General features: G+C 45.6%; 1 protein-coding gene across 1 annotated transcript in view; it reads left to right on the plus strand.

Moving 5' to 3' along the window:
• REL (REL proto-oncogene, NF-kB subunit) overlaps positions 1 to 27,557 on the plus strand; it is a 92,972-nt gene that overhangs the window by 55,703 nt on the left and 9,712 nt on the right. Inside the window, exons 6-9 of the mRNA XM_077486060.1 lie at positions 19,287 to 19,427; positions 21,401 to 21,505; positions 24,019 to 24,231; positions 26,599 to 26,652. Of these exons, the coding sequence (XP_077342186.1) occupies positions 19,287 to 19,427; positions 21,401 to 21,505; positions 24,019 to 24,231; positions 26,599 to 26,652 (513 nt within the window). The remainder of the gene's footprint in view (positions 1 to 19,286; positions 19,428 to 21,400; positions 21,506 to 24,018; positions 24,232 to 26,598; positions 26,653 to 27,557) is intronic.

Here is a 27,557-nt window from a genome sequence, read left to right on the forward strand (position 1 = left end):
AGTCCCGTCCTAAAGAATGAACGTCATCACGTTCTGAACGATTGGATTTTCCGACAACTTTGTCCTACCGTGTGTATGCAACACCAGTTTCGGACAAAATCCGTCGGAAAAAATCCAACAGATTTTGTTGTCGGAATGTCCGACCATGTGTACAAGGACTAAGGGGGATATCTATTTACTTTGAAGAGATTTCCTCTCACTTTACATTGTGTCTGTAGGAAAGGAAGTGAAGGAAAATCTCCTCAAGACACCGACACACTTTTAATTATTCAGTGAACGCCCAATGCAAATTGGCAAACAATGCCACTGTGCTACACTTAAAAAGTTAACACAATTTGCAGTAAATCAATGTTTTCATAGTTTTCCCATTGCTATAATGAGCAGGTCTTGCATTGGATGGGGCTGTAGATTCTTACCAGTTAATTCCTACCAGATGAGCAATGACATATCCCTTTCTGAGATGTACCGTATTTATCGGCGTATAACACGCACTTTTTTCCCCCTAAAATCAGGGGGAAATCATGGTGTGCGTGTTATTTGCCGATTCCCCACTGTTGCTAACCCTTTCTGCCGTTCTCTGCGGCTTCCGGGTAATTTCGGCCGCACTCGGCCATTCTCAGAAAGCCAAAAGCCGCCGAGAATGGCCGAGTGTGGCCAAAGATAGCCGAGAACGGCCGAGAATACCCGAAAGCCGCCAAGAACGGCCGAGAACTACTGAGCGCCACTGAGATACACAGGACATCCACTCTGTATCTCGGCGGCGCCATTTTTAAACGGCAAATGACTGACAAGGCTGCAAACGACTGACAAGGCTGCAAACGACTGACAAGGCTGCAAACGACTTACAAGGCTGCAAACAACTGACAAGGCTGCAATGCAAGGCTGCAAACGACTGACAAGGCTGCAAACGACTGACAAGGCTGCAAACGACTTACAAGGCTGCAATGCAAGGCTGCAAACAACTGACAAGGCTGCAATGCAAGGCTGCAAACGACTGACAAGGCTGCAAATGACTGACAAGGCTGCACACGACTGACAAGGCTGCAAACGACTTACAAGGCTGCAAACGACTTACAAGGCTGCAAACAACTGACAAGGCTGCAAACAACTGACAAGGCTGCAATGCAAGGCTGCAAACGACTGACAATGCTGCAAATGACTTACAAGGCTGCAATGCAAGGCTGCAAATGACACTGACAAGGCTGCATTGATGGGTATTTAAATGTATGTTTTTTTTCCTTAAACTTCCCTCCTAAAAGTTTTTTTCTTTTAAACTCCCTCATAAACTTGGGGTGCGTGTTATACTCCGGCACGTTTTATACACCGATAAATATGGTACATCTTTCTGCAATGCTTTATATAGACTGAATTGGGGAAGGGGAAGAGGCATGACTAATTGCTGAATGACCAAGGGTATGCATAATTAGACAACATTAACAGTTTACACATTTAGACTAACGAGAAACTGATGGGTGGAGTTGAGAATTTCTGACTCATATATTTGTAGCTGTTAAAGTGTTACTAAACCCACAACAGTAGAATCAGTTTGTATATGCAGTAAAGCATGCTTGTTATACTCACTGTGGAACTTAAGGGGTTAATCCTCCGCATTGTGTTTGATCCATTTTTCTCTGATCTGTGCCTTCTTCCACTGTCCCCAATCCATCTCCTGATAAGACAGATTCTTTGGTGTCACTCTGCACATGCATAATTTGTTGTGTAATGCTAAAGAGGTTTTTTTTCTTGGGAGGGTGCATGTGATCAGCACAGGGCCAATCAGCACTGTCCAGGCAGAGAGTCAGGGGTCCTGCAGCCTCATAGGACAGAGTAGAATGAAAACTCCTCCTACAAGCTTTAACCAGACACTGATAGGAGTCATAAGACTGCAATATACTGCTGATGAGAAAAGGTATTTAGCAGCTTATATTTACTCAAATAATTACATTTCCATGTTCTGTTGTCTGTGGGAGACCAGATATAGTAAATGTGGGGGTCCTGGATTTAGTAACACTTTTATTGAGCTGTAATAATATAAACATTCCCTGAGAGCTTATCTTATATGCTTATCTGCGTACTTGTTTTAGATTATGAACTCAAAGTTTTGAGCAAAATGGGTCAGTATAATAGGCACCTAGCATTTGCCGAATGAGAAGTCAGCTTCGCCATTAAAGCACTGAGAAGGAAAAGTGAAAACTACACTATAGCTGACCATACACTGAGCAATTTTCAGCCCATTCATTATGAACTGTCTGAAATTCAGTTTGTGGTTGGGCCTGTTGGTACCCTCCCACACAGGATTGAAGGAACCAGGTAGAAAGTTGAGTGTTGGACAGGTGCCTAATCCAATAAAATGCAAGCAGCTGGCACCAGATGTCAGAATACAGGAGCCAGCACTTCAGATTCATCCATCCACAAAGCAGGCTGAGAATAAAAAAATCTGTCAGTGTCTGGCCAGCTTAACCTCCATAGCTTGATCCTCTAATCTGCAGTCAGAAACCCCATGGTCCTACAGATTTTGGGTTCTTCAAGTGATTTCATTTTGGGATTATGGGAACGATTTTCACATCCAGATGCATATGTTTTGTACATTTGATCCAAACTACCCAAGCACAGAGGGCAGTGTATTTAATTAAAACAATTTCTTAGGTTTTTATCTCAAATATTATGTATAAGTTTACCCGCCATGAGGCTGGCTGTTTCCTGGCATACTATTCTGCAGGACAAAATTCTGCGATAAAGAAGACTAAAAAGAAGAATACAAATGTATCTGTACATATGGTTGTCATTCAGTACAATAACCTGATAAGCAGCACTACTTTCTATGCATGCTGTCAACAAAGATGGGGTGTGGTATATGGAGTGCAGCTTATTAATACGTATGCCGATTCCGCTAAGTGACTTTTAAACAAACTTTTTTGGTTTGACCGCCAAGTACCGGGAGGTATATGGATTGCACCTTCTGACTTTAGCTCAGTTGTACTGTTTCTTGGAAAGTATTAGTAGATCAGACTAATTTTACTTGTTGCTTTGAGTTTCTATATAAGCGAATAAAAGTGTACTGCATCCAGCAGGGCCGTGGATAAGGGGTATCACTGGTCCAACTGTATGGGACCCGGGCCAGCATGGGGGTTCAAGTAGCAGGGTGAATTGGATGTGGGCAAGGTGGGTGATTGTTTCGGCAGGGGGACAATTACTGAATCCAAACTCATGTATGGCTCTCTGAAAGCTGGGCTCTTGTCTCCCTCCCATTGGCTTTCAACTGCTGTAGAGAGATTAATATATGGGATCGGTTCCAGTAATTGCCTCCCTGCCACAACAATCACCCTTCCTGTGCACCATACATTTCCCCCCTGCTGCCCAGGCTCCCTGTGTGCCCCCTCTACACCCGTAGTGCTGCCAGCTTCCCTCCTCTCCTTCCAGCCGGCAGCTTCAAGAACACAATAGGATCCTTCAAAATGGAGAGTGGGGGAAAGGTCACTGGTCCAAATCAATTGGTGGAGGGGGGAATATGGTGTAGGGTTTTTTTTCAGGGGTTGGGCTTGACCCCTTAGTTCCAGTGAAGGGAAGTCTTTACGCGTCAATATACCAAGAAATTTTGGATGATTTCATGCTCCCAACTTTCTGGGAACCGTTTGGGGATGGCCCCTTCCTGTTCCAACATTACTGCGCACGAGTGCACAAAGACATCCATATCCATAAAGACATGGATGAGCGAGTTTGGGGGGGGAGGAACTTGACTGGCCTGCATCTCAATGGGATAGAACACTTTTGGAATGAATTAGAGCGGAGACTGCAAGCCAGGCCTTCTCGTCCATATCAGTGCCTGACCTCACAAATGTGCTTCTGAAAGAATGGTCAAACATTCCTATATACACACTCCTAAACCTTGTGGACAGCCTTCCCAGAAGAGTTGAAGCTCTTATAGCTGTAAAGTGTGGGCCAACTCAATATTGAACCCTACGGACTAAGACTGGGGTGCCATTAAAGTTTATGTGCATGTAAAGGCGAGGGTCCCAATACTTTTGGTAATACAGCGCATGTACCACCATTTGTTCATGTACTTCATGCTATGGGTGAGCAAAATCTAAAAATTGGCTATGACGGCTTGGCTGCGATTCTACCTTTTTATATACTGTATGTATGCATCAATTTGCATTATCCAGTTATATCACTGTTCCAGCCTTAAATCAGGCAGTGGAATGTGGGAGCATGGAATGGAATATATTAGCTCATGGAAAACTGAAAAACGGCAGCACAGAAACCAACCTGAAACTGATATCGCAGCTCCTATGTGCATTATAATATTTTAAATCTTTAGTACCCATTTTCTATCAACCTTCAGTCCTAGCCAATATCGGTACAGCATAAATAACTCCAAACCTGATACCATGTGGGAGGTACAATCATAGATGATTATAAAACCTCAATGGAAAAGGTGCTTTTCTCAGTTCTACCTATGAGAACTGCCACCTAGTTCTATTCACAGAGACTTCAGTAAGTCCTGTTATTGTCATGAATGACTCAGTATTGTTTTCCCTTCTGTACATTTTCCACCTGCTTTGTTGTATACTTGTGGGTATATAAAGGACCAGTATGCCCAGTTGGCTTATGGGAAAGGCCATTGATAATATAGTATTTATATAAAGCGTATTTATGTTTGTGCCTGCCTAGAGCTGTGTATGGGTGCGTATGTAAAATGCCAGGTTATCAGATCTGAAGGTATCTGAGACCATGAAGGTAGAGCTATTTCATTATAAGTAGTGGACCCGTGGCAAGTATTCATTTTATTTGGACGATGGTTTATTACGAGGAGGGTAATTGTATAAATTATGTTATATTCGGAAAGCTAAACACATGAAAAACGAATTGAATGAATTAGAGAGGCTTGCCAATGTTATCACAGACCTAACCTAGATTTTGGATTCCACACTGTGATCCAGACACAGTTAAACTGTAAGCAAATAGAAAACCGGTGTTGTTGGCTTGCAAAGCTGGGGTACTGAGTTCAGTTGTTACCAGAAATGGTAACTGAATAGAGTTATTGGGTATAGAGTTATGACTAGATAGAAAGGAGATATAAGGCTGCCATACTCAATTGTCCAAAACTCGAGCCATGGTTTTCCCTGTAGGCAGGTGCCTAAAATGTTCATTGTATTTTGTACCAAAGAGTCAATGCTTGGTGACTTAAGCGTTAATAGTGTTCTGTGGTGTGCCTTCCCCCTGCTTGTGCCACTTCCCATTGAGAAGGGATGTATATACAGTGGTGTGAAAAAGTGTTTTCCCCCTTCCTCATTTCCTGTTCCTTTGCAACCTTTCCTTTCCTTTATAACCCTTTCCAGACTGATAGATCTCAATTACTTTCTTTCTCAATTGTTCCTGAATTTCTTTGGGTCTCGGCATGATGTGTAGCTTTTAAGGATCTTCTGGTGGACCTTACTGTGTCAAGCAGCTCCTATTTAACCACTTGCCGACCGCCGCACGACGATATACGTCGGCAGAATGGCACGGGCAGGCATATGGGCGTATATATAAGTCCCTGCCTGCCCGCGGGTGGGGGGCCCGATCGGGCCCCCCCCCGGTGCCTGCGGCGGTCGGCATTTCTTCGAGAGCGATCCGGGATGAGGGGGCGGCCATTCATTCATGGCCACCCCCTCGCGATCGCTCTCGACGAATGGAAATCCCCGGTGACATCACTTCCTCTCCTGTAATGTAAACACAGGAGAGGAAGTGATGTATTCTCTCCTCCGTGTCGGTATTTTCCGTTCCGACACGGAGGAGAGCGGATCGGTGAGTTGCACCAACACTCTACACACACAGTAGAACATGCCAGGCACACTCACACCCCCCCTTTACCCCCCGATCACCCCCCCAATTACCCCTGCCCCCCAGTCACAGTGACACCAATGTCATTTTTTTTTTTTTTTTTTTTTTTTTTGCATTGGTGTCATTTGTGACTGTAATAACTGTTAGGGCAGTTAGAGTTAGCCCCCTTTAGTTCTAATGTACCCCCCTAACCCCCCCAATAAAGGTTTAACCCCGTGATCACCCCCCGTCGCCAGTGTCACTAAGGCTGGGTTCACATTGCAGCGGTTTATGAGAACGAATGTGATTCGCACCGCACTGCAGTGCAAATCACATCCGATCTCTGTGCGATTCGAGTTCAGCCATTCGCCGCACCCGCCGCACCCGCCACACCCGCCGCACCCGCCGCAAATTCGCACGGGACCCTTTTTTTGGCCCGCAGCAGAATCGGATCGCATGGGTGTTCACACCATGCGATCCGAGTTTGCAGATCGCACTGCGATATGCGAACTGATCTGGGGGTGTCAGTAACATTTCACTGACACTCCCAGCAGTTCGCATAGGGCAGTGTGAACTGCCGCCGGGAGGCATGCGATGCGGGAACCCGCCGCGGATTCGCGGCGTTTCCGCATCGCTCCAGTGTGAACCCAGCCTAATAAGCGATCATTTTTCTGATCGCCGTATTAGTGTCACAGGTGACGCTAGTTAGGCAGGTAGGTATTTAGGTTCGCCGCAGCTTTTTATAGCGCCAGGGACCCCCATATACTACCGCATAAAGCCCCCTGATTGCCCCCTAGTTAACCCTTTCACCAGTGATCACCATATAACTGTTACAGGTGACGCTGGTTGGTTAGTTATTTTTTTATAGTTTCAGGGCACCCGCCATTTATTACCTAATAAAGGTTTAACCCCCTGATCACCCGGCGGGTGTCATTTGTGACTAATAACTGTTAGGGCAGTTAGGGTTAGCCCCCTTTAGTTCTAAGGTACCCCCCTAACCCCCCCAATAAAGGTTTAACCCCGTGATCACCCCCCGTCGCCAGTGTCACTAAGGCTGGGTTCAGATTGCAGCGGTTTGAGAACGGATGTGATTCGCACCGCACTGCAGTGCAAATCACATCCGATCTCTGTGCGATTCGAGTTCAGCCATTCGCCGCACCCGCCGCACCCGCCACACCCGCCGCACCCGCCGCAAATTCGCACGGGACCCTTTTTTTGGCCCGCAGCAGAATCGGATCGCATGGGTGTTCACACCATGCGATCCGAGTTTGCAGATCGCACTGCGATATGCGAACTGATCTGGGGGTGTCAGTAACATTTCACTGACACTCCCAGCAGTTCGCATAGGGCAGTGTGAACTGCCGCCTGGAGGCATGCGATGCGGGAACCCGCCGCGCATTTGTGGCGTTCCCGCATCGCTCCAGTGTGAACCCAGCCTAATAAGCGATCGTTTTTCTGATCGCTGTATTAGTGTCACAGGTGACGCTAGTTAGGCAGGTAGGTATTTAGGTTCGCCGCAGCTTTTTATAGCGCCAGGGACCCCCATATACTACCGCATAAAGCCCCCTGATTGCCCCCTAGTTAACCCTTTCACCAGTGATCACCATATAACTGTTACAGGTGACGCTGGTTGGTTAGTTATTTTTTTATAGTTTCAGGGCACCCGCCATTTATTACCTAGTCTCACTAGTGTACCCCTAAATTTAGGGGTGTCTACTTTCCAAAATGGGGTCATTTGGGGGGGGTTTGTGCCATCTTGGCATTTTATGGCCTTCAAAACTGTAACGCCCTTAGAAAGCCTGAAGGCGGTGCTTGGTTTTCGGGGCCCCGTACGCGGCTAGGCTCCCAAAAAGTCCCACATATGTGGTATCCCCGTACTCAGGAGAAGCAGCAGAATTTATTTTGGGGTGTCATTTCACATATGCCCATGGCATGCGTGAGCAATATATCATTTAGTGACAACTTTGTGAAAAAAAAAAAAAAAAAAAAAAGTTTGTAATTTTCCCGCAACTTGTGGCAAAATATAAAATATTCCATGGACTCAACATGCCTCTCAGCAAATAGCTTGGGGTGTCTACTTTCTAAAATGGGGTCATTTGTGGGGGTTTTGTGCCATCTTGGCATTTTATGGCCTTCAAAACTGTAATAGGTAGTGAGGAGTGAAGTCAAATATTTACGCCCTTAGAAAGCCTGAAGGCGGTGCTTGGTTTTCGGGGCCCCGTACGCGGCTAGGCTCCCAAAAAGTCCCACATATGTGGTATCCCCGTACTCAGGAGAAGCAGCAGAATTTATTTTGGGGTGTCATTTCACATATGCCCATGGCATGTGTGAGCAATATATCATTTAGTGACAACTTTGTGAAAAAAAAAAAAAAAAAAAAAGTTTGTAATTTTCCCGCAACTTGTGGCAAAATATAAAATATTCCATTAACTCAACATGCCTCTCAGCAAATAGCTTGGGGTGTCTACTTTCTAAAATGGGGTCATTTGTGGGGGTTTTGTGCCATCTTGGCATTTTATGGCCTTCAAAACTGTAATAGGTAGTGAGAAGTGAACTCAAAAATTTACGCCCTTAGAAAGCCTGAAGGCGGTGCTTGGTTTTCGGGGCCCCGTACGCGGCTAGGCTCCCAAAAAGTCCCACATATGTGGTATCCCCGTACTCAGGAGAAGCAGCAGAATTTATTTTGGGGTGTCATTTCACATACGCCCATAGCATGTGTGAGCAATATATCATTTAGTGACAACTTTGTGTAAAAAAAAAAAAAAAAATTTTTTTTTGTCATTATTCAATCGCTTGAGGCAAAAAAATAAAATATTCAATGGGCTCAACATTAGTGATGGCCGAACGGTTCGCCCGGCGGTCGTTTCGCGGCGAATTTCCGACATTCGCGGTCCGCACGTTCGAACGCCTTTTTCCGTCGTTCGCCGCGGCGGACTTACGTGTTTAATGTATACAAGAACTTTAACCTTTGGTGACACGTTTATCATGTGATACAGGACAGCCAATTGAGACATGACAGCACATGGACACTTGTACATTCCCCCTAACCTATAAATACACCCGATCCGGTGGCCATTTTACATTCTTTCTTCTGTTAAGATAGGGACAGGTTCCTGTGTGGAGTAGGGAGAGATAAACCACTAGCTATTTGGTACACAAAAGTTCTTTTCAGGACTGGTATAGGTGTTAGGTGTTGATAGGTTTGCTGTGCTGCTGATTCTTGCAGCAGCCTGAGTGTCTTTTGTTAGTTTAGAGAAAGGGAAAGGACGGTGTATGCTACAGGGACAGCCAGATTAGTCTTTCATCATCATCATCATCATCATCATCATTAGCTGTTACTATCAAGGTCCACAAAAGAGCTGTTCCAGTAACCACTAATCGTTCTCTTTTTTTGCCAATTTGTATAGGGACAGGAAGGAAGCAGTGTTGTCAGGCAGTGAGGGTAATTTTAAAGACTTGCTGTTATTATTAGTTCCACAAAGGTTCTTTTCAGGACTGGTATCAGTGGTACAGTAATAGGCTTGTACATGTATAATATTCTTTCTTCCAAATATAGAAAGGATATTATACTTGACTGCTGCCCTTCTGCTGCAGTCTGCTAAACATTCACAACTCACTTGTTCCACAAAAGTTCTTATAAGGACTGGTAACTTGGTATAGGGTGCTACGGTACATAGGCTTGAGTGCGGTACAGTCTGCTGTTCTGTAAGGACCGCTATCGGTCCACAATAGATAGGGTTGACGTGCACCACTGCTGACCGCTGCCCTATACTGCAGCAGTCCTTCAGCGGTATAGGGACTGACGTACAGTCTGCTAAACACTAACACACAACCTGCTTGGTCCACAAAAGTTCTTATAAGGACTGGTAACTTGGTATAGGGTGCTACGGTACATAGGCTTGAGTGCGGTACAGTCTGCTGTTCTGTAAGGACCGCTATCGGTCCACAATAGATAGGGTTGACGTGCACCACTGCTGACCGCTGCCCTATACTGCAGCAGTCCTTCAGCGGTATAGGGACTGACGTACAGTCTGCTAAACACTAATACACAACCTGCTTGGTCCACAAAAGTTCTTATAAGGACTGGTAACTTGGTATAGGGTGCTACGGTACATAGGCTTGAGTGCGGTACAGTCTGCTGTTCTGTAAGGACCGCTATCGGTCCACAATAGATAGGGTTGACGTGCACCACTGCTGACCGCTCACCTATACTGCAGCAGTCCTTCAGCGGTATAGGGACTGACGTACAGTCTGCTAATCACTAACACACAACCTGCTTGTTCCACAAAAGTTCTTATAAGGACTGGTAACTTGGTATAGGGTGCTACGGTACATAGGCTTGAGTGCGGTACAGTCTGCTGTTCTGTAAGGACCGCTATCGGTCCACAATAGATAGGGTTGACGTGCACCACTGCTGACCGCTGCCCTATACTGCAGCAGTCCTTCAGCGGTATAGGGACTGACGTACAGTCTGCTAAACACTAATACACAACCTGCTTGGTCCACAAAAGTTCTTATAAGGACTGGTAACTTGGTATAGGGTGCTACGGTACATAGGCTTGAGTGCGGTACAGTCTGCTGTTCTGTAAGGACCGCTATCGGTCCACAATAGATAGGGTTGACGTGCACCACTGCTGACCGCTGCCCTATACTGCAGCAGTCCTTCAGCGGTATAGGGACTGACGTACAGTCTGCTAAACACTAATACACAACCTGCTTGGTCCACAAAAGTTCTTATAAGGACTGGTAACTTGGTATAGGGTGCTACGGTACATAGGCTTGAGTGCGGTACAGTCTGCTGTTCTGTAAGGACCGCTATCGGTCCACAATAGATAGGGTTGACGTGCACCACTGCTGACCGCTGCCCTATACTGCAGCAGTCCTTCAGCGGTATAGGGACTGACGTACAGTCTGCTAAACACTAATACACAACCTGCTTGGTCCACAAAAGTTCTTATAAGGACTGGTAACTTGGTATAGGGTGCTACGGTACATAGGCTTGAGTGCGGTACAGTCTGCTGTTCTGTAAGGACCGCTATCGGTCCACAATAGATAGGGTTGACGTGCACCACTGCTGACCGCTCACCTATACTGCAGCAGTCCTTCAGCGGTATAGGGACTGACGTACAGTCTGCTAATCACTAACACACAACCTGCTTGTTCCACAAAAGTTCTTATAAGGACTGGTAACTTGGTATAGGGTGCTACGGTACATAGGCTTGAGTGCGGTACAGTCTGCTGTTCTGTAAGGACCGCTATCGGTCCACAATAGATAGGGTTGACGTGCACCACTGCTGACCGCTGCCCTATACTGCAGCAGTCCTTCAGCGGTATAGGGACTGACGTACAGTCTGCTAATCACTAACACACAACCTGCTTGTTCCACAAAAGTTCTTATAAGGACTGGTAACTTGGTATAGGGTGCTACGGTACATAGGCTTGAGTGCGGTACAGTCTGCTGTTCTGTAAGGACCGCTATCGGTCCACAATAGATAGGGTTGACGTGCACCACTGCTGACCGCTGCCCTATACTGCAGCAGTCCTTCAGCGGTATAGGGACTGACGTACAGTCTGCTAAACACTAATACACAACCTGCTTGGTCCACAAAAGTTCTTATAAGGACTGGTAACTTGGTATAGGGTGCTACGGTACATAGGCTTGAGTGCGGTACAGTCTGCTGTTCTGTAAGGACCGCTATCGGTCCACAATAGATAGGGTTGACGTGCACCACTGCTGACCGCTGCCCTATACTGCAGCAGTCCTTCAGCGGTATAGGGACTGACGTACAGTCTGCTAAACACTAATACACAACCTGCTTGGTCCACAAAAGTTCTTATAAGGACTGGTAACTTGGTATAGGGTGCTACGGTACATAGGCTTGAGTGCGGTACAGTCTGCTGTTCTGTAAGGACCGCTATCGGTCCACAATAGATAGGGTTGACGTGCACCACTGCTGACCGCTCACCTATACTGCAGCAGTCCTTCAGCGGTATAGGGACTGACGTACAGTCTGCTAATCACTAACACACAACCTGCTTGTTCCACAAAAGTTCTTATAAGGACTGGTAACTTGGTATAGGGTGCTACGGTACATAGGCTTGAGTGCGGTACAGTCTGCTGTTCTGTAAGGACCGCTATCGGTCCACAATAGATAGGGTTGACGTGCACCACTGCTGACCGCTGCCCTATACTGCAGCAGTCCTTCAGCGGTATAGGGACTGACGTACAGTCTGCTAAACACTAACACACAACCTGCTTGGTCCACAAAAGTTCTTATAAGGACTGGTAACTTGGTATAGGGTGCTACGGTACATAGGCTTGAGTGCGGTACAGTCTGCTGTTCTGTAAGGACCGCTATCGGTCCACAATAGATAGGGTTGACGTGCACCACTGCTGACCGCTGCCCTATACTGCAGCAGTCCTTCAGCGGTATAGGGACTGACGTACAGTCTGCTAAACACTAATACACAACCTGCTTGGTCCACAAAAGTTCTTATAAGGACTGGTAACTTGGTATAGGGTGCTACGGTACATAGGCTTGAGTGCGGTACAGTCTGCTGTTCTGTAAGGACCGCTATCGGTCCACAATAGATAGGGTTGACGTGCACCACTGCTGACCGCTCACCTATACTGCAGCAGTCCTTCAGCGGTATAGGGACTGACGTACAGTCTGCTAATCACTAACACACAACCTGCTTGTTCCACAAAAGTTCTTATAAGGACTGGTAACTTGGTATAGGGTGCTACGGTACATAGGCTTGAGTGCGGTACAGTCTGCTGTTCTGTAAGGACCGCTATCGGTCCACAATAGATAGGGTTGACGTGCACCACTGCTGACCGCTGCCCTATACTGCAGCAGTCCTTCAGCGGTATAGGGACTGACGTACAGTCTGCTAAACACTAATACACAACCTGCTTGGTCCACAAAAGTTCTTATAAGGACTGGTAACTTGGTATAGGGTGCTACGGTACATAGGCTTGAGTGCGGTACAGTCTGCTGTTCTGTAAGGACCGCTATCGGTCCACAATAGATAGGGTTGACGTGCACCACTGCTGACCGCTGCCCTATACTGCAGCAGTCCTTCAGCGGTATAGGGACTGACGTACAGTCTGCTAAACACTAATACACAACCTGCTTGGTCCACAAAAGTTCTTATAAGGACTGGTAACTTGGTATAGGGTGCTACGGTACATAGGCTTGAGTGCGGTACAGTCTGCTGTTCTGTAAGGACCGCTATAGGTCCACAATAGATAGGGTTGACGTGCACCACTGCTGACCGCTCACCTATACTGCAGCAGTCCTTCAGCGGTATAGGGACTAAGAGTTTTGTCACAGGGTCATTTAAAAAATGACATGCAGAGGAAGAGGCAGGCCCTTCCGCAGGGGTGGTAGGGGTAGGGCAGGAGCAACAGGCTTGAGCCAAAGTGGGAAGTTGCAGAAGGTGCGTTCAATTACTTTAAAGGATGCACCAGACTTGGTTGAGTGGCTCGCTCAGCCTTACTCTTCTGCACCCTCCTCATCCTCTCGATCTGCACCCTCTTCTTCACTCTCTGCTATGTGCACCCCCAAAGACACTACCACCAACAACACGACCACCACCACCACCACCACATACCTTCCGCTTGAGTCACTGGAATTATTTTCCGATCCATATCAAGAGGACATTTCTGATGCGCAGCCACTCTTGGTATTGGATCAGGAAGAGGAGGTAGCAACAAGCGCTACTCAGCAGTCTGACGCCAGTACCCAGATCAGCCCAAGGAGGAGGTTGGTCCCCGGTGTTGCTGCCTACTCTACTTATAGCGGTGGGGAAGGTGACGTTGATGATGACGTGTCTAGTGATGTCACGTGGGTGCCCACAAGAGAGGAAGAGGAGGGGAGTTCAGAGGGAGATATGGACCAGCAGATAGGGAGGAGAAGCAGCAATGACTTACATTGCACAGCAGGGACAAAGCAGACTGCAAATGTATCAGGAGCGAGTCATCGACCATGTACGGTCACATCTGGCGCTCCCAGGACACCGGCACATGGCTCCGCAGTGTGGGCTTTTTTTAACGTGTCCGCTGCTGACAATAGCGTTGCCATCTGCAATCTTTGCAGTCAACGCGTTAGTCGCGGTAAGCCCAATACTCACCTAGGGACGACCGCCTTAAGAAGGCACATGAGCAGCCATCACCGAGCCCAGTGGGAGCAACGGAACACACAAAGCCACACTGCAGGCTCTCACCGTCCAGCCTCGTCTTCTACTTCTCCTTCTCCTCTCTCCTCACAATTGTCCTCCACTCCACCTTCCATCACGCCAAGCTCACATTTTTCTGCAAAAAGGCAGGCTTCCGTGGGCCTAATGTTTGAGCGTAAAAAAATGATGACGCCGGATAACCCTCTTGCCCAACGGTTGGCGGCTGGCTTGTCAGAACTCATAGCCCGCCAACTACTGCCATATAAACTGGTGGACTCGGAGGCCTTTCGCAAATTTGTGGCCATTGGAACACCACAATGGAAGGTCCCAGGAAGGAAGTATTTCTCAGAGAAGGGCATCCCAGAGCTATATGGCCATGTTCAGCGGCAAGTGAATGTATCTCTGGCACACAGTGTCGGTGCCAAGATACATCTGACCACAGACACGTGGTCTAGCAAACACGGGCAGGGAAGGTATATCAGTTTTACTGCCCACTGGGTGAACCTTCTGACGGCCGTCAAGCATGTAACCCGTGGCACCCGTGTAGATTTGGTTTTACCGCCACGGATTGCATGCAGGCCTGACTCTTCTTCTCCTCCTCCTACTCCATCCTCCTCCCTCTCCTCCTCAGCTGCCTCCTCCTTTTCCGCTGCTAGCGTCTCTTCCACTGCACCGCCCAAGCTCCCCAGAACCTATTCCACATGCCAGGTGAGACGTTGCCATGCCGTGCTGCGTCTGTTGTGCCTGGAAGCAAAGAGCCACACTGGCCCGGCACTCCTTTCAGCTTTGCGTTCACAGGCAGATGAGTGGCTAACACCGCTCAATTTGACAGTTGGTAAAGTGGTGTGTGACAACGGTGCCAATCTGCTTAGCGCATTGAAACAGGGCAAAATCACGCACGTGCCGTGCATGGCACACGTCTTAAACTTGGTCGTGCAGCGATTCCTTGTCAAATACCCTGGGGTCCAGGACATCTTGCGGCAGGCAAGGAAAATCTCGGCCCATTTCAGAAGATCTTACACGGCCATGGCTCGCCTTGCTGACATTCAGCGGCGACACCATCTGCCGGTCAGACGTCTTATTTGCGATTGCCCGACGCGATGGAACTCAACCTTCTATATGCTTGATAGGCTGCTCCAGCAGAAACGTGCAGTTAACGTCTACCTGTATGAACTCTGCGAAAGAAACGGTTCTGGGGAGCTGGGTTTTTTTTCACCGCGCCAGTGGCTGCTCATGCGCGACACATGCAGACTTCTGCGGCCATTTGAGGAGATCACCAAACTGGTCAGTCGCAGCCATGGCGCCATCAGTGACATGGTACCTTATGCCTTCTTTCTGGAGCGTGCATTGCGTCGTGTCATTGATCAGGCTGTGGAGGAGCAGGAGCGGGAAGATGAGGAAGTCGCAATGCTGGATGAATTCCCAGGGGGGGCTACTCTATCTGAGACAAGTCAACAACAGGAGTCTGATGAGGAGTCAGAGGAGGATGGTGCCGGGGCGGATGAGCAGGAGCAAGAAGAGCATGCTTTAAACCTTTCTGGGATCCCTGTTGTGCGAGGATGGGGAGAGGAGAATGAAGAGGACGACATTATCCTGGATGATGAGCAGGAGCCAGGCCACCACACCGCTTCCACTTTAGTGCAAATGGGGGCCTTCATGCTCCAGTGTTTTAATAGGGACCCCCGTATAAAAAGCATGAGGGTCAAGGACCAGTACTGGGTGGCAACGTACTTAGACCCCCGGTACAAACACAAAATGGCGGAAATGTTACCGCCGTCGCAGAGGGCTGTCAGAATGCAGCACTTCCAGGCCTTGCTTCGAGAAATGCTGCATTCTGCTTTTGCGTGCGCTGGCAGAGGAGCAATTCCCACTCCCAGAGAAGGATTTGCGGGTACCAATCCAACAGCGCCTGCAAGAAGAGGCCGGTTTGAAGATGTGTTGGTGACTTCGGATATGAGGTCATTCTTTCAGCCGACCCATCGACAGGTGTCATCCGGATCCAGCATCAGGGAACGCCTAGACCGTCAGGTGTCCGACTACATTGGGTTAACGGCCGATGTGGACGCTCTGAGGAGTGATGAACCCCTAGACTACTGGGTGGGCAGGCTTGACCTCTGGCCAGAGCTTGCCCAATTTGCAATCGAACTGTTGGCTTGCCCCTCATCCAGTGTCCTGTCCGAAAGGACGTTCAGCGCAGCAGGGGGGATTGTGACCGATAAGCGTACTCGCCTAGCTCACCACAGTGTTAACTACCTCACATTTCTAAAAATGAATGAGGCATGGATCTCGGAGGAATTCAACACATGTGATCAGTAGACCATGTATATGTCTATAAACAATTTTTGGAATCAAGCACACAGACCTTCTTAATTCATTTGGCTCACTTCCCTGACCCAAAAAAGCACACCGTACTATATGCCCCTACCCTCCTCTTTGAAGAGGTTGAGCGGTGTCATATTTCTACTGGGGCTGCTTATTATGAGGGGTTCCCACCATCCCTGTGCTGTGCTGACTTCCTCCTGGGTGTTCTTATTATGAGGGGCTCCCACCATCCCTGTGCTGTGCTGACTTCCTCCTGGGGGTTCTTATTATGAGGGGATCACACCATCCCTGTGCTGTGCTGACTTCCTCCTGGGGCTGCTTACGGTGCTGCTGTCAGCGCTGTATGTCACGGAGCTGCTGTCAGCGCTGTATGTCACGGAGCTGCTGTCAGCGCTGTATGTCACGGAGCTGCTGTCAGCGCTGTATGTCACGGAGCTGCTGTCAGCGCTGTATGTCACGGAGCTGCTGTCAGCGCTGTATGTCACGGAGCTGCTGTCAGCGCTGTATGTCACGGAGCTGCTGTCAGCGCTGTATGTCACGGAGCTGCTGTCAGCGCTGTATGTCACGGAGCTGCTGTCAGCGCTGTATGTCACGGAGCTGCTGTCAGCGCTGTATGTCACGGTGCTGCTGTCAGCGCTGTATGTCACGGAGCTGCTGTCAGCGCTGTATGTCACGGAGCTGCTGTCAGTGCTGTATGTCACGGAGCTGCTGTCAGCGCTGTATGTCACGGAGCTGCTGTCAGCGCTGTATGTCACGGAGCTGCTGTCAGCGCTGTATGTCACGGTGCTGCTGTCAGCGCTGTATGTCACGGAGCTGCTGTCAGCGCTGTATGTCACGGAGCTGCTGTCAGCGCTGTATGTCACGGAGCTGCTGTCAGCGCTGTATGTCACGGAGCTGCTGTCAGCGCTGTATGTCACGGAGCTGCTGTCAGCGCTGTATGTCACGGTGCTGATGTCAGTGCTCTGTATTACGGTGCTGCTGTCAGTGCTCTGTATCTCCTGCACCCTCTTGTTTGCCTACCCTGGTCCCTGACCTTCCCTCTCCTCCATTGCCTTCATTAGCTCCATAGTCCTGAATTGTCAGAACAATTTCCCAAATAAAAAAAAAATGCTTGTAGTTATCGATCCCAAATTCACCTCATACATGTATTATGCTATTGTCCAGGTGGTGGGACTACGTGCTACCCCCTAATAATTACCCCGTGGCCGCAAATTCGACCTAAAGGTTTGCGAAATTCGCCTCCCATTGAAGTCAATGGAGCCCGCGGCGAACGGTCGTTTTCGCGAACGTTTGTGTCCGTTCGCGTTTCGCGTTCGCGAAACGTCCCGTCGGAAGTTCGTCCATCACTACTCAACATGCCTCTTATCAATTTCCTTAGGGGGTCTACTTTCCAAAATGGGGTCATTTGGGGGGGTTTTGTACTGCCCTGCCATTTTAGCACCTCAAGAAATGAGATAGGCAGTCGTAAACTAAAAGCTGCGTAAATTCCAGAAAACGTACCTTAGTTTGTAGATGTGACAACTTTTGCGCAAACCAATAAATATACAATTATTGACTTTTTTTTTACCAAAGACATGTGGCTGAATACATTTTGGCCTAAATGTATGACTAAAATTGAGTTTATTGGATTTTTCTAATAACAAAAAGTAGAAAATATCATTTTTTTTCAAAATTTGCGGTCTTTTTACGTTTATATCGCAAAAAATAAAAATCGCAGAGGCAATCAAATACCATCAAAAGAAAGCTCTATTTGTGGGAAGAAAAGGACGCAAATTTTGTTTGGGTACAACATTGCATGACCGCGCAATTACCAGTTAAAGCAGCGCAGTGCCAAAGTGTAAAAAGACCTCTGGTCATTTACCAGCAAAATGGTCCGGTCTGAAAGTGGTTAAGTGATGCCTTGATTGTGAACAGGTGTGGCAATAATCAGGCCTGGGTGTGGCTATAGAAATTGAACTCAGGTGTGGACAACCACAGTTATAGTATGTTTTAACAAGGGGGGGCAATCACTTTTTCACACAGGGCCATGATGGTTTGGATTTTTTTTCACCTTTAATAATAAACACCTTCATTTACAAATTGCATTTTGTGTTTACTTGTGTTGTCCTTGACTATTGTTTAAATTGGTTTGATGTTCCGAAACACTTAAGTGTGACAAACATGCAAAGGAACAGGAAATGAGGAAGGGGGCAAACACTTTTTCACACCACTGTAGGAGGAAACACGGCCTCATGGTCTGCTGGGAGTGGAAAGTGGATCATACATGTGGAGATATAGCCTTTTTGCCAAGCGTGAGGCAACCCCATAGCGGGACCTTGATATGGGACAAAGGATTAAATCTCTATTATACATTTGTTGGGGACAAGCACATCAAAAAGGTATGCACACCACAGTCACAGCATTTAGGAAAAGGAGGATGTTGTGAAAAATGTGTTTGCGAATGTTGCACCATGATATGTTATGGTATCTAAACAACTAAAGAACTGTATGTACAAGGACTTTACTTCAGTAAAATAAGTTCTAGTTACATAACAACGTCTGGTCTGATTCCTGAAAAGAGAGAAAGTGAATTATAAAGTGAATAATTTTTGTCGCCTGAAGTGTAAATCTTCATGTTAACCCTCTGGCTGGTGAAAAGCGTAAAGTATCAGGAAGGTGGAGCAGCCAGCTCTAGTGAGGGAATGGTAGTGGCCAATGGCAGATGTTGGCATGGATAGGGGAGGATAGAGGAGAGGGGATAGGGCATGGATAGTGGAGGTCTAGAACATGATGCACCCTACCAAGCAGCTAGGTTCATATCTTAGGACCCACTGCAAAACAGAACCAGTCCTTAGGAACTGGCCTGGAACCACAGTGTGTGAGTCCTTGCAAAGTATGTGCGGTGGCACCCCTCTTTGCCTTTCAGCTGAATTGAGAAAGAATTACATTATATTTTTGTAGTACATCTATGATACATGCTCTTAACCTCTGTTTCCCTGCAGTACGAGAAGAACAGCTGCTTACAATTGAAGACTATGACCTCAATGTTGTACGACTGTGCTTCCAAGTCTTTCTTGCTGATGAACAAGGGAAATATACCAGAGCTCTGACACCTGTTGTCTCCAACCCAATTTATGATAACCGTAAGTTTCATAAGTCCTTATAACCAGTTCCAGTTATGTCTAGCTTAGCTACGCTAATTGTGCCACCCTCTACACCTTTTAATTCCCCTATACAAGAATATAAATTAAAGTGTTCTATGATTGGATGTTAATTGCCTTATTTTACGAATAAAATGAATAACATATAGGTTAATGAGGTCTTAAAGGAGAGATAAAGTATTTAAATCCCCTATATGTTGCCTTTATTGCCTTTCCTTTTAGCCTGCTATTAACTGATTTTACTTTTAGTGGGAATGTTTAATTTAATTATTCTACCTGGAACCCACAGGGTTGAACGAAAAAAAAAACCTGACAGCACAGGTTGGAGCCCCTGCACTAACTATCTCTCCCGCAGAGCTATTGCGTTCTGACAGGGGGACAGCCCACCCACCAGAACTCCGGTCAGTGTTCTCAGCCATTGGCGGAGGACCTGTGCTTTCTATGTCAGCCACTGTGCTTAGGTTCAACACACCCACAGCTGAATAAAAATAGAGCTGGGCAACCAGCAAAACTCATGTTCCCTGCTAATTGTACAGCTCTAAAGCCTCATACACACGATCGGACTTTGTACAAATTTTCCCTTGGATTTTTGTACAAAGGGCGTTGGCCGTAAGTTTGTATTGCATACACAGGATCAGACTCCAGCGCCACCTTTGGTCAACTTCTGTATTGTTGTCTGATCTTTTGCATTGGTTCTGAGCATGCGTGTTTGTACTTTGTACAAAGGTCTGATGGTTTTGTGTACACATGATCGGACTTTGCTCCATCGGACTTATGTTGTCAAAAAGTTTGTCCATTCGCACAGCCAACAAGAGTCAGATGAAAGCCAAAAATGTTTGTCCGATGGAGCGTACACACGGTCGGATGTTGCTCCAAAACAGCTAATTTGCAAGTCCGTGTGTACGGGCCTTAACTGAGACTTTACGAGGGGTGCATTGGACCACTGGTTACACACAACTAGAAGTGGGCCTGGTGGGGGGGGGGGGGGCAGTAGGGTTGTAGGGTCCATACCAGACAATCCATCCTCAGTAAATGTTCAGTCCTGTGTATGTTCAGTCTCTTGACTGCACAGCATCATTGGCTGTTATGCTGCAAACCGCTGTGTGGATCAAAACAAGCATTGACACTGTGCGTCCAAGCCATCTGCCTTCTAGCCCAGCCATGAGTGTTCTGGCCACCAAAGATGCTGTTCATCCTCAGTGCCTCACACTATCCCTTGTTTCTAGAATGTAGGTGGACAACTGTGTGGGGCATCCCCAACACAACCCTGGTAATGCCAAACCGGTAGTGCAGTGGCTGGAGATTTAATGTATTTATTGATATATATTAGGTCCCTTAAATTTAATTAAAGCAGGACTACACTGCATTTGAGCACTAAAACCACTATTTAAATAATTTTTAATATTCAAAGCAAACTCACTCATCCTTCCATGTCTCCATGCTTTATTTTGCTGACTAATTGTTTTGAACCAACCCCCCCCCCCCCCCCCCTTCAGCATTTCTGGTTGTGGCCATCTTAAATAAGGGCAGATGATTCATGCAACATTTACTTCCTGGAGTCCATCTGCTCTTAGCTCGGGCATGTTGGCAGAACGGTTTGCTGAGAAAACCCCTCCCCTTCTCCTGAAGACTCGTGGGATATATGACATTCGCATAAGCCTGGAAAACAGGAAGTAACTGAAGAAATGTAAAAAAAAAAAAAAAAAAAAAAAAAAGTATACTTTCCTATCTATTTTAATACTAGCAGCATAAGGTTTAAAAATAGCCAATGTTGATTGAGAAAGTTAAGTTCTGCTTTAAGGACTTTGTGTATGTGTACATAGTATGTGTGTGTGTTTATATATATATATATATATATATATATATATATATATATTTCCCTTCCATTTTGTGTGGTACCAAAGATAAGTAGAATCTTAGTGTTTCTTCATAGTTTGACTATTTTATCATTTTAGGAGCTCCCAATACTGCCGAACTACGGATCTGTCGCGTGAATAAAAATTGTGGGAGTGCAGCTGGTGGTGATGAGATATTCCTGCTATGTGACAAAGTTCAGAAAGGTACAAATTTGTCGTCTATTCCAGAAAATAAAATGCATTGGGGTTGATGTACAAAAGGCAAATAGACTGTGCACTTTGCAAGTGCTCCAGAGATTAGTAAAAGAGGTAGTTTCACTTTGCAAAGAATACCCAATCACATGCACTAATTTACTAAGCTCTGGAGCAACTGCAAAGTGCACAGTCTTTTTGCCTTTAGTAAATTGTGTTAGGTGCTTATAAGAAACAAATGTTAAACCCCAGCTATGTCTAAAATAGACCCAAACCCCCTAATTTGGCTTTTTTCTTATTATTTAATTGACATTTAAAACCTTTTGATGATAACATTTAATTTTCTAATATAGGGGTTGTAGAGCTTTTGTCTATGGCCCTAGTAATGGCACAGTGTGGACGCAAAATGTTTAAGGGTGCAAAATTTGAAAAAAAAAAAAAAAAGAAGAAGAACGTACCTTTAGCAGTGTATTTATACTATATTGTCAAAAGTATTGGAACACCTGCCTTTACACGCACATGAACTTTAATGGCATCCCAGTCTTAGTCCATAGGGTTCAATATTGAATTGACCCACCCTTTGAGGCTATAACAGCTTCAACTCTTCTGGGAAGGCTGTCTGCAAGGCTTAGGAGTGGGTCTATGGGAATGTTTGACTATTCCTCCAGAAATGCATTTGCAAGGTCAGGCACTGATGTGGACGTGAAGGCCTGGCTCGCAGTCTCCACTCTAATTCATCCCAAAGGTCTTACTTTAGGTTGAGGTCAGGACTCTTTGCAGGCCAGTCAAGTTCCTTCACCCCAAACTCGTTCATCCATGTCTTTATGGACCTTGCTTTGTGCACTGGTGCACAATCATCTTGGAACAGGAAAGGGCCATCCCCAAACTGTTCCCAATGAAAATGTCTTGGTATGCTGACGTCTTAAGAGTTCCCTTCACAGGAACTAAGGGGCCAAGCCCAACACCTGAAAAACAACCCCACACCATAGCCCCCCCACCAAATGATTTGGACCAGAGCACAAAGCAAGGTTCAACTATCAAAACATGAAGCATTAGCTTTGCTTTAAAATTCAAGCCTCATGTCAAGTCAATAGGCATTTGAAGCCTTTCAACGCCTCCCATTCATGTCTATGGTAACGCCTCACAAACGCTCTGGCAGGCAGTTGCGGTGCAGTTGTGGGGCATTAAGATTGGTCAACAAATGCTTACAAACTGCCCATAGGGAGTTTGGGGAGCATTTTTAACTCGTCATTAATGCTTGTAAAATGCCAGTCTAATGCCCATGCTAAAGCTCATTAATGCAAGTCTAACGCCAATACTAAGGCTATGAGAGTGTTTGTTAAGCACTAGAAATGTAGTCATGTGTGAACAAGCCCTTAGTACCCACTTTACTGCATCTGTGTAGGAGCAGCATTGTCCCCCGAGGGCAAGAATTGTGCTAGGACCACAGAACAATGCCCCCTAACCCAGTGGCGGCAGGTGATATATTTTTTTGGGGGAGCGGCAAACAATACACCCACTGACCCCCCAGTCGGTCGGGTCACAGGCAACCCCCCCTGTCGGTTGGTCAACAACTCCGCACTTACCCCATTCTAGGTCGTGGGCAGCGCTTCCGCAGAGTGGCATCTCTTCCTTCTGATGCTTCATGGTGGCTTCCCCTGCGTCTCCTCCCTCCTCCCCTTTGGCTGCCAATAGGATCGCTTCTCCTCTTGGCCATCTGATGTGTCAGAGAACTTTTCAGAAGTTATCATGCTGATAACAGAGGAACGGAGCAGCAGAAAGACATGGCACTTTAAGCTTTGGAGAGAGATAAGTAAACGCTACAGATCTATGTGCCTAGGTCAGATTTCATGAATGGGGTTTATATCCACTTTAAGCTCATATTGTGCATGCATGATTTGTCACCATCAGAAAACCAGCTCCAAGAAATGCCATACAGCCATCTCTGGTTGCATGTAGACAGTGAGCGGCTACATGAAGGATGCAATAAATTACAAGTGCGTAAATGTAACTTAGGAAAAAGAAAAATTATTTTGCTAAAAATTAGGAAATGCCAGTTTTGTATGATATGCTTTAGTTAACCATTCAGCTAGGGTTTACATCTAGAGTACTTTATATGAAGTGTTTATGTCTGGCCTAAGTATTATTCCAATTTTCAGATCTTATTCTGTATAGCAAGCTTTCCTTATAACTTCTCCATTAAATTATTTTGCCATTATTATCAGGTAACAGCTAAATATCAGAAAGCAGCACCCCTCCATTTGAAGATAGGCACTGACCTTTGGCTTTCTGGGAACTGACAGTCTTTTTATAGAATTTTTCCATTAGTGAACGTAATTAATGTATTACAGATGGCATGGTTCTTCCATACAGAGTCCAGATGAAACCATGGAACATACGGCTATATTGTGAACTAAAACATGATAATAGGGCTATACAAAAAGATGTCCTACAACCATTTGACTTGACTAACTATGCTTCTTCTAGTCGTGGATCTCAATATATTTATTTTTTGTTTTATGTAGATGACATAGAGGTCCGTTTTTTTACTGACAACTGGGAAAACAAAGGGATCTTTGGACAAGCTGATGTGCACCGTCAAGTAGCCATTGTTTTCAGGACTCCTCCATTCCCCTTTCCTATCACTGAAGTTACAACAGTGAAAATGCAGCTTAAAAGACCATCTGACCAAGAAGTCAGTGAACCTATGGATTTCAGATACATACCTTGTGAAAAAGGTGAGAACTTGTCTCCTGATAAATATAAAGCAGAATTAATATACTTTATTACATTCTATGCTAAAGCCAGAAAGATAGGGCTTGTAGCATGGATTCCCATAAGATCTGGTCCCAGAATGCCTTTTCTAATATTTAACCACTTTGATCGTGGGATATTATTAATGTGCAAACAATGCTACCAAACGGGAGCCCATTAAATAAGTTGTAAACTCTTTAAAAAAAAAAAAGAACAAAAACCTACAAGACAAAGGCATAATGAGCTAATTTTAAAATACTTACCTTAGAACGGCGACCACACACACCGCTGAGATGGCTGACATTTTCCCCAGAGTTTCTCCCGGGTTCTCGGGCCCTGGCGCTGTGATTGGCTGGAGCTGTGATGACATCACTCCCACACAGGCGCACAGGAGCTGCCGTACACAGCACAGGGCTCGGAAAGAACAGCCCCCTTGGCCGTTCCTTCAGAGCGCATGCGCCAGTTGTGTCACTGGCTGCATGTAATGTAAATATCTCCAAAACGGTACATGGTACACAGGCTTACCTATAGGTACATGTCTGCAGAGGAAGTTTAATTCCTCTTTAATGAAGGCCAGTTACTGGCTTCCCTCTTAAATATTGTTCACAAAGGACTAAAGGCATGTCAGAAATACTAAAATGGCACAAGATGACAAAGATCCATGTCTGGTGCAAACGGAACGTGGCATAGACTGGTAACCATGAAGAACCATTGAAGAGCATGTAGGTCAAATTGCAAGCTTTGTATGGATATACTAAACATTAAAGTGAACCTTAACTCAAAAAGTGAACATTTGCTATGTTATATGGAACATCTACATGCCTATAGCTTTATTACTGTGTATCTGCCTGTGACTGCTGGTCTCACAAGATTTGGAGTGACATTTGGTGATGTCACTACTGTACTGCTTGCTCTGTACCTCCGGACCTGCCATGCAGGGATCTGCTTGAACCTGCTTCTGATTTATTCATTCTAAGGATCTACACTTTCTGCACTTCCCCTGATACTACTTGAATACTCTCCCATCAGTTAATAGAGTAAAGTCCAACTTCACCTTTTCAGGCAGAATTTCACTTTTCATATTAAATAGAAGCCTTTTCTAATGACCTTTCTGCCCCAGCCATCTCAATGTGCTTATCTCTCACTTACCTTATCCATGGCAGCTTTGAATTTTCACCTTTCTTTTTGAAATGTAAAAAAATGCATTCTGCTTCCATCACTTCCTGTATGTAGATCATGTGACCATCCAGGAAGCTTCATATACCATCATTCACATGCATCACAGAATAGGTCATGCTTACCTGTCTGGACCATACCTCCCTCATTAAAATACCACCTCAATAATATATATAGTATCTCACAAAAGTGAGTACACCCCTCGCATTTTTGTAAATATTTTATAATACCTTTTCATATGACAACACAACAATGGCACTTTTCTACAATGTAAAGTAGTGAGTGTACAGCTTGTATAACAGTGTAAACTTTCTGTACCCTCAAAATAACTCAACACACAGTCATTAACGTCTAAACCACTGGCAACAATAGTAGGTACACCCCCAAGTGAAAATGTCCAACTTGAGCCCAATTAGCCATTTTCCCTCCCCGGTGTCAAGTGATAAAGTCTCAGGTGTGAATGCATTTTTTTTGCAATCGATGGCTGTGTATTCAGAATGTATAGAATAGAATATTGAGAATGGTGTTCATTGACATTGAATGTATGTGAGTACAGAGGTGGATGGGAGCAATCTCCTGGAGGGGGAGGGCAGGTGTAGTGTTACTGAGGTCAGCTGCTGAACTCCTTCCTGTTTCTTAACAGTTTTGCCAACCTACGCAATGGATACCAGGAAGTAATGGAGGCATTTTTTAAACAACAAATTAGAGGCTGGGGTGTGCCTGTCCTAAGACATATAGGATATAGGAAGCTTTTTTATTTTCGGCAAAAGATGCACACTAATGGTATATTGGTACATAGAGAAGTTGGAATTTAAGTGGAAAAAAAGTGAACTCAGTCTTTAACACTCATCAAGGGGTTGGCTCTGATATAAAGAAGCAAAGCCCTGCCTCTACCAAGAGGACTTGGTAGCTGCAGGGAGGCCAAAGCCAATATCAGTGACTAGTCCTTTACCTTCTGCTTGTTATTTATGGGCATAGCTTTCAGATTTCAGGTTCTCTTTAATGTCACCATGTCAGAATGTTGTGAATTGTAAAAGGACATAGTAATGTGTTAGTAGCTGAAATTAAAAAAAAAAAGTATTACAAATTTGGTAAATCAGTTAGTATAGTTTGTATTATAGCATGTTGAATATATTAAATAATTGTAATTTTTTATTTTTTAACAACCTACGTAGACCAATATGCAAAGAAGTTTAAAAAAAGTGAAGAGATGATACGTATGTTCTGGGGTGAGTAACAATATAACTTTGTTTTTCTTTTCATAAACTGTATACTTTAATAGTGAATGGTTTGAGCTATTAGACATCATCTAAACAAAATGAGGATATTATTATCATTAGCTTTATTATGTATTTTTTTTATTGGCTTTCATCACAAATTGAAAAAAGACAATCAATTAAAATCCAAGGGTCTCCACACTTTTAAAACAAAAGGGGCAGTTTACTGTCCTTAAAATGTTACTAAATCCAGTAATATGAAAATAGTTAATCCCCCGCCCCCCAGTGCCCACAGCTTATAAATATTCTTTTCACATTAACATACTGCCACTATATACCCTTTTCGCTGATCTGTATACCACGGTCGAGGGATAAACTGGAGGGTCTGTCCACTGCTGAGAGCTCAGGTAGGAGGAGATTTCCACTATAGCCTGTGTCCACGTGCGGATCTTCCATGAATTAAGATGTAACATCCCACCCACTGTGTTCTTTTTTAGTTACTGGGCATGGAGGAGGAGGGAGGGACTGGGCTGTCATTTAGGATCTGTGTACATGCTCAATTGTGTGATGCCAATACCATGTGACGTGGCTAGTTCAGCTCAAGACAGGAAATGTTCTCATCAGCAATAGAGGTCAAACTGAGCATGTGCAGGGGGACCACTCTGACTCTGTCTTATCTGGCCTTGCCCGGAGAGACCCTGCAGGAGGGGGGGGGATCTGTACATATAGGGAATAAAAGAGAATTTTTACACAATAGAGAGGATTAACCACTTAAAGCATTTGTTAACCCCCCCCCCCAAAAAAAAAAAACAGATCCTGTTTCCTTAAGCATGTTATACAGCACAGTACTTGTGCTGTGTCATCCCCCCCCCCCCCCATGTCACATGAAATACCTGGCTGATCCTGCCTGGCTATGC

This window comes from Lithobates pipiens, unplaced genomic scaffold (genome assembly GCF_037356315.1).
Source record: "Lithobates pipiens isolate NorthernLeopardFrog02 unplaced genomic scaffold, aLitPip1_a1.2 Scaffold_18, whole genome shotgun sequence".
Taxonomy (NCBI): domain Eukaryota; kingdom Metazoa; phylum Chordata; class Amphibia; order Anura; family Ranidae; genus Lithobates; species Lithobates pipiens.